We start from the raw sequence: 8,507 nt of genomic DNA, 5'->3' as shown, positions 1-8,507 counted from the left end.
AAGAATAGAATTAGAATAGAGAGTGCTAGAGTTAGAGTGTCAAATAAAGATGGAAGAAATGTGTTTTTAGCTGATTCTTGAAGATGGCTAAGGACTGAGACTGCTCGGACTGAATTGGGCAGGTCATTCCACCAGGAAGGAACATTTAATTTAAAAGTCAGAGAAAGTGATTTTGTGCCTCTTTGGGATGGCACAATAAAGCGACGTTTACTTGCAGAGCGCAAGCTTAGAGGGCACATAAGTCTGAAGTAATGAATTTAGGTAAAGGGGTGCAGAGCCAGTGGTAGTTTTGTAGGCAAACATTAATGCCTTGAATTTTTTACAAGCAGCTATTTGTAGCCAGTGCAAATTGATAAACAGAGGTGTGACGTGCATTCTTTTCGGCTCAATAAAAATTAATCTTGCTGCTGCGTTCTGGATTAATGTAAAGGTTTGATAGAACTGACTGGAAGACCTGCCAAGAGAGCATTGCAATAGTCCAGCCTGGACAGAACAAGAGCTTGAACAATGAGTTGAAGCATGTTCCGAAAGAAAGGGCCTGATCTTCTTGATGTTGAATAAAGCAAATCTGCAGGACTGGGCAGTTTTAGCAATGTGGTCTGAGAAAGTCAGTTGATCATCAATTATAACTCCAAGGTTTCTGGCTGTTTTTGAAGGAGTTATGGTTGATGTGCCTAACTGGATGGTGAAATTGTGATGAAACGATGGGTTTGATGGAACCACAAGCAGTTCTGACTTGGCAAGGTTGAGTTGAAGGTGATTGTTTTAAAGCAAAAATAACTATATTGTGATATATATTGTTACCATGAAATAAAATTACTCATATCGTGATATAAGATTTTGGTCATTTCGCCCACCCCTATTTCGGACCAGTATATACACAGTGGGACTGTATATATCTAATCATTTTTAATGGGGCATCTTAGTGCCCAGAAAGAAAGACGCCTGTGTGTTTGACTGAAATAGAGACATGACCGTCTAATGGATAGACAATCATATTAATGTCTACAGAAGAGTGCAGCGTCTATGCAGAGTAACTAGAAAAGGTAATCGGTTACTCCAGCAAGAAAAAAACCCCAATAATATAAAATTATATATTATTATATATATTACTAAGTAATATATATATAAGTAATATATATATTACTTTTAAAATTATATAATTATTAAATTAATTGTATAATTTATTTTAATAAAAAAAACTACAAAAAAATAGAATTATTATTTTTTTTTATATATATAAATAGATTTTTTTATTTTATTTTATTTTTACCCAATGAAATCACATGCAAAAAAGAAAAAAGAAGAAAAAAGAAAAAAAGTCTCCCCCTCTCCCTCTCTCTGCGCCTTTTGTCTCACCTCATAGTGTGAATGCACTCTGGCTCTTTAGTGAAGGCATATGCATAGCCACTGGAGGTGGTGCCAAAGTCGATGGCCACCACCACCACATAGGGGTGTCTCGTAGGCTCATTTTCTTCAGAGTCCTTCTGTAGAAAGAAAAGAGGGAAAAGAAGCAGAGGGAAAATGAGGGATATGGAAAAAGGAAGAGAGATGCTGTCACGTATATGTCAAGCATTAAATTGTTGCATGAAATTGCAGCTCAGTGTAAATAAGATGTCATGTAATGGGTGACGTCATGCTGGCAATAAAAAGCAGAGCTCACCAGTATGTGTGTGGGGGAAAGTGGCGTGATGCCTGGGTCGCCCATACTCTTGGCTGGAGATGGAGTGGCCATTGCATCTGCAAAGTGAAAGAAAGAAAGAAAGAAAGAAAGAAAGAACAGTGAGAAACCAAACATTCAAACTACAAAGACAAGCCTACAGACATGTTAATAATTTTGCTTATAGAGCTTGTGGTAATACTAATCAATTTAAACGTTTTAAGAACTTTTTTGTTTGCCTTTATACAAGCAATTTTCTTTTCACTGTTGGGTTGTCCGTTGAGAAACACTGGATTATGTTGTGGCTGTATTAAGGTGCCATTCCCAAAATTTCAGCAACATTTTGGCAATTTATTGTCAGTAGTACAGCAATGTATGAAGTACAGCTCAGAAAGAAGAATCAAACCAAGCAGCATTCTTTTGCTGAAGCCACATTACGAACTTGAACACGTTGCTAAATCTTTTGCGAAATTCCTGTGAGGATTCCTATTGAAATGACTGGATTCCCTTGAAATTCACTGAACCACAGTAAATGTGGCTGAACATTAGTCTATCAGCATATAGTCTGATGTTTCACACAATTATAATAACAGGTTCTTGATGTGTATGTTTTTTTTCTGGACGCATGCATGTTTCTCGGTTTTATGTTGGGTCACTTGTAACTTGTTTTTTTTTTTTGCCCTAAAGAAACTATAGTTACCATACTTTTTTGTAAATGAACACCTCACCAATGCCTAACTTCAGAAACACACTCAAAATCCATTTAAATGGCATCGAAAGCACTCTAGGGCTCAGTTTCATGGGCACAGAGGGAGAACAGGCCTAAGTGGCACCATCAATGGTGATTCTTCACTAGAAATAATTTTCAGTGGGAACGAGACTTAAAAGCCTCAATTAATGTTCAACGAATTTGTCTGAAAGACCATTCATTTGGCCATACTTTTTTTTTTTATATAACATCGCTTCTGTCTAACATTTTACATTATTTGGTCATAAAATCATCAAAACCTTTAAGAGCTTTAGACCACTACAGCAACAGCTGCTCCCCTCCACACTGACATTTGAATCGAATTAGAGGTTGTATTTGTCCATTCCCGTCGTCCTCATTAGCTGGTCCTAATAGCTTTACTAAAACACTCAGATGCTGAGCACCCTGAATGCTAAACGAGCGTCCGGGTTCCTCGCTCCGCGGGACGCCACGTTTTTCTGAGCGTTCATCCTTTTTTACCCGCCTTTACCCCATACTGAGCGGCGAAGTGAACAGAATGAGCGTGGTGCTCTTCAGCGAGTAATTATGGGTTGAGTGACTGGCTACCTGCGGCTCGCACTTCATTTCAACCACTCACCGCATGCACGTGCTCCAGCTACCGAGATTGATTTTAAAATGGGACAATGGAACATCAAAATCAATATCGAAGGAGTAAAATGATTGTCTATAATGATAAATGCTTATAAGTGAAGTGTTATTCAGAAACACACACTTGACCGTCTTTTTATACTTTTCTGCGAATGGATTTGCGGGTTAAAGGAACTTAAGTTTGTTTACATGGCAACATGGCTCACTGTACAGGGACTTCATTATAACACATTAAAGTTGCACGAGGGTAATTACTCGACATCAATGGCGACCGTTTCCCTGGTGGCTGATTGAGAGCTGCTTGATTAGGGATGTGAATGTGTTTTTTGTGTGTGTGTGTGTGTGTATTACATAGCTTTTCAATGAGGCTCTTTAAGTCACAACAGAGAATCCAAACATGTGCTGGAACTGGAAAGCAGAAAATGGGCATAAATGGTGGAAAATTACTTGCATTATGGCCAAAGTGCCAAACGGACCAATTCCTTTGATTTTCCTGCTGTTTTAAAGTCTTATTTACACAGAAGCATGAAAGCGAATTTATCTGCAGTGAATAGGTGTGCCACAAATTATTGTCAACAAGAGAAAAAAAAGCATCAATATAATATAATATATATATATATATAACTATATATATAACAATTCTTTTACTCAGAATTGGCTGACATAATGAGCTGTTTTAACATAATATCTACAAAATAAGTAAAATGAAATATAGTAAAAAAGAAAAAAGAAAAATGTTTTCACAGATACATTATTATTATTGGGTAAAATTTGTAATGATTTGCTTGGCAGGTTTTTTGCAAAAGTTCAAATCCAGCTCACATCTGAAGTTTTTGAAAACACTGAACACAAAAGGACTCTTTCAATAAGGCGATCGTACATGCTAGTACCATTACATATGTGTCGATTCAAGCAGCAAAAATAAACAGAAATCAGAGAGAAGATGGAGAGATGTCGTGAAAAAAGTAGGGTATCCTGTTTTCACCCCTCCTCTCATCCACATGAGAAAGGGAGTGAATGAACGGGTGGCCAAGCTCCGTTCTGGAATGTTATACAAAATTCTGACAGGAAGCAGGAAGAGTCAGAGGTCATACCTCCTCTGTGGAATTACAAATTCAGAGGAATTCCAAGCAGCTCAGTACACAGAAATAATAGAGCTAAGAGACATATTGACCACTGACATGCACAGACAAAAGTGGATTTAGGTCTGGAATCTATTATCTGTAAAATAAAGTAAAGAGAGAGAATCAGAGATCTGAGATATTTTTAAATACAATCAATGTCAGCCATATATATCACCATCCTATTTTTTTATTTTATTTCATTATTATTTTTTTTATTGATAATTGCATAGCCAAAAAAGTTGTCATTGGAATTTTTTTCTGCCATTTTCAAAAAGCATTCACTCCTCACTGAGGAACTTTTACTTCCTTTGAGGTCACATGCCTCAATTCCCCAGACAAAAGAGAATAAAAAGGAAAGAAAAACAAATATTAATATAGAATGACAATATGTCTGATAACGCAGGACAAAAAAAAGAAAGAAAGAAAGAAAGAAAGAAAGAAATTATTTTCTTACTCAAAGCAAAAGTCAGGACCGAAGTAGGGCAAATTTGGCAACATTTGGAGAAAAGAAAAAACAGATTAACTGATTTAGATGCAAAATTAATTGCAATATTATAAAGTCCAAACTCATTAATTCCTAATTACAACCTCATTAAACTCCACGTCACCTTAAGAAAAACTTTTCAGTGGCTATATGTTGAGTTTACATTCATATTAATCAAATCTTCAACAGATCATTACGGGAGCAAACAGGGTATTTGAAGCTATTTTTCTCTTTAGAAGTTCAAACGACAAGTGTCTTCAATCCGGTTAATGATTTTATTCCATGACACACAGAGAAAGGACAAGACAATCCCATCTGTAAAATATTACAAATCTGGATAACGCATACAGTTTTGTTCCATTTTGAATTATTAGATTATTAGATATTAAATCAAATCTCACCATGCCTGAGACAAATGGCCGCTTACTCTGTAACTTTTGGTTTGAATGTTTTCCAAAAATAATAAACAAATGCAGAGATAGAGAAAAGATCATCTATCATGATGTCAAGTTGAGAATTCCATGGTAAGTGAAACCAGAACAGGAAAAGGGAAAACATAAAATGTATGCATATCTCAAGCAGTAAAACAAGTGTTTTTGATCAATTTTATTAGATTGTATTACTCACTAGAACTTTCCAATGAATTCTGTGTGAACATTACAGTCTACGGCTGATTTTTTTTAGGCCAAAGCTAAACACACTGAGCTCAGTTATATACTCCAGCTAAACAAGCCGCACATAGCTATCGAGGTAAGCCGTCTCAAAGAGGGGCCATTGACAGGGCAGGACTGCTCCAGTTCACGTGTATGTGAAGGTCCATTCAGAGACACAGCACTATAAATGCCAAAAACACAGCCGGCCGTCCTCTCGCTCACGCTCACTGTCTCCAGCTGACCCTATTCACTCACAAACAAACACCCATACACAAATACACTAATAAACACACACATTCATACACAAACACACATCCCACACACAGTGGGTGAGAGAAGCCACACAACAGCTGCGACTGCTGCAACGTTATTAGTCTCTCTCTTGGTTAGGGTTGTAAAATTCAGCAGAGGAAAATAAGGGACACTCGCACTTTCTTCATAAGAAAATAACAAATTAAAAATGTAATACTAACGTTGAGTGCCACAATAACAGACCAATATTAAAATTCTGGCTGATACCAATAAATAGATAATAACTGCATGCTATGGCCATTAAACAGCTGATATTAAAATTCTGTAATATTTATTCAAAATAAATAAAAAATAAATAAAAATATGTTATTTTAAATGCTGCAAGTGAACCTAAACATCACAATGTTATAACATACAGACCGGAAAATGGATATTCATCTTGAGATTACATTAAACAGAGTTATTCGATTATCAGTAATATTAAAGATCAACTTTAAGTGAGCATTAAAAATGACACATTAAATGTAAAAATAGTAGAAATTAGCACAAACTAATTGAATATCCAATATATTGGCCAAGACACCATTACACACAAATCCATTTTACCTAGCTTTTACCTAGGAAAATTTGACTATTAGATGTTAAAATACAATACAAACTACATTCCATATGCATTTACTATAGAATACAATTCTGTTGGCTTAAATATGAGCTGATTCTGTTTGATATTGGACATAATGATCTGAGAGTTTTAGTCTCAGACAGGCTAAATAAATAATAAGAAAGAATGCATCTGTAGGAGTTCCTCTCATCTCATAATGCTGGAATGTGAAGTTTGGAGAAAAACTAGAGGGTTCGGAGAGTGCAGAAATCTCCCATTACATTACCAAAGACATAGAGCAGTCGAGTGTTTCGACATCTGCATCTACAACACCATCACACCCCTAAACCGCAAGCCATAAATCATAAATAGCATTACAAGTGCTTTTAAGACTGTTTGGTGGGGCATATGATGCATCATCTCACCCCAACAGTCTCCTCCCAAATCAATGCCAGTGCCCCACTACCTCAGAGACACATGGATACATAGGAATACTGAGAGAAGGAGCAGAAAGAGAGAAAGCATTGATTTTTGCAGCGCTGAATAGAGCTGTAACCAGCAGTCATCTACACAACAGAGCAGCTTTCTCTTTGCAACGTTATACCAATCAAGTTGAGAGATCAGAGTCACTTGTGAACTCAGCAAGATCCAGCAGCTGTGTCAGTCAAATGGAGCTGTGTAAGCTCTGTGGGATGATACTGCAAAACTGCCTGCCTGTCTCTTTTGATATTGATTCACAGACTTGAGTTTACCTTCTGATCAGGTAAATACATTTTTTGAAAGAAATTAATAATTTTTTCAGCAAGGATGCATTAAATTGATCAACAGTGACATTGCAATGTTACAAAAGATTTATAGTTCATGTTCATCTTAACTTTATTCATCAAAGAATACTGAATAAAAAGTATCAGTTTCTACAAAAATATTAGGCAAGAACAATTTTCAACATTGATAATAATACGAAATGTTTCTTGAAATTCATCTTTGCCAAAAATTCAATTTTAAATGGTAATAATATTTCACAATATTACTGCCTTCACTCTGTTTTTGATCAAATAAATGTAGCCTTGGTGAGTATAAGAGACTTCTTTCAAAAACATTCAAAATCTTATCAACCCCACACCTTTGAACAATATTGTAGGTAAACATAGGTAGGTAAGGAGAAAAATACAGAAAATAGAAAAAGAAAACATATATAGTAAAGAATAAACATAAAGAGATATAGACAGAGACATAGAGAGATCAATGGAATGCCGTCTAATGACCATCTAAGAACAGCAAACTAGCTTAGGCTGGTTTAGGATGCGTTTTTCAAGAGGGATAGTTACCTTACCAAAGCTATTACCTGCATAGAAGATGGAATTTTGTTCATAAAAAAAGAACACTTACTGACAAAAATGTAACATGATGGAAACTGAGGTAATTAACCTTTCTGAATGAAGGTGAATGCATTGGCCAATACCCTGGGAGAACACAGACGGTTTAAACGGTCAAACGTGCACCGACTCCTAACGAACAATAAAGAAAGATAGTCTTTTGAAAGAGAGGAAGACAACCCAAAGTTGAAAGTCTTATACGCTTGTTGTGTCTCCGAAAGGAAAATCTAAAAATGGCGTCTTGTAGTTACAATAGTCTTCCTTCCTGTGCATCTGGTTTTGGACAGCCTGATTACAGCTGCAGCACAAAGCGTAAGGAAAACCTCTCAAACTCAAACAATCACAAATGACACAATCCACAGTAAATGGTTAATCAGCAACTTTCAATAGACCATAAGTTTACTTGAAAAACATTTTGTTCAGTGAATGTTTCCCGTTCCAAACAAGCTAAGCTCTACCATCTGTGACATTCTGTCAATCACCATGAAAATTATTTTGATTCATTTGAAAGACTATAAAGTGACATTATACATGTTAACGCAAGACTTGCATGATGAAATTGCTTACTAATCTTTATGCTATTCCGAACCTGTATGACTTTCTTTTACTGTGCAACATAAAAGAATATTTTTTTTAAATTTTTTTTGGTCCATACAATGGAAGTCAATGGTAACCAAAACTCTTTAGTTCAAAATATTCTTCAAAATATCTTCTGTTGTGTTCCACTGAAGAAAAAAAGTCATACAAGTTTTGAACAATGTGAGGGTAAACAAACAATGATACAATTAAATTTTTTTTGTGAACTATCCCTTTACAGATCTTAAATTAGGCCTATTTCCATCTATATAAATAGTCTAGATTCCTGCAGTCACGCTCTGAAGGTCAGGCTAAACTCAGCATAGTACACTTGAAGTACATGCTTCCCTGTAATGCCACTATATAAGCTACTGAGTATATATATATATATATATATATATATATATCTCCATTCATCTCCCCC

The 8,507-nt window shown here is 35.8% G+C and overlaps 1 protein-coding gene across 5 annotated transcripts in view; it reads right to left on the bottom strand.

The window, feature by feature from the left end:
• Positions 1–8,507, bottom strand: part of LOC107671125 (heat shock 70 kDa protein 12A-like) — a 36,799-nt gene that overhangs the window by 18,966 nt on the left and 9,326 nt on the right. For all 5 annotated transcript variants that reach the window (XM_016463975.1, XM_016463976.1, XM_016463973.1 and 2 more), the window contains exons 2-3: positions 1,664–1,740; positions 1,360–1,487 (exon numbers count right to left, since the gene is read on the bottom strand). In XM_016463975.1, coding sequence (XP_016319461.1) covers positions 1,360–1,487; positions 1,664–1,735 — 200 coding nt within the window. In that variant the 5' untranslated portion in view covers positions 1,736–1,740. The remainder of the gene's footprint in view (positions 1–1,359; positions 1,488–1,663; positions 1,741–8,507) is intronic.

Source organism: Sinocyclocheilus anshuiensis, unplaced genomic scaffold (genome assembly GCF_001515605.1).
Source record: "Sinocyclocheilus anshuiensis isolate Anshui unplaced genomic scaffold, SAMN03320099.WGS_v1.1 scaffold861, whole genome shotgun sequence".
Taxonomy (NCBI): domain Eukaryota; kingdom Metazoa; phylum Chordata; class Actinopteri; order Cypriniformes; family Cyprinidae; genus Sinocyclocheilus; species Sinocyclocheilus anshuiensis.
This window is presented reverse-complemented; position numbering and strand designations above follow the sequence as displayed.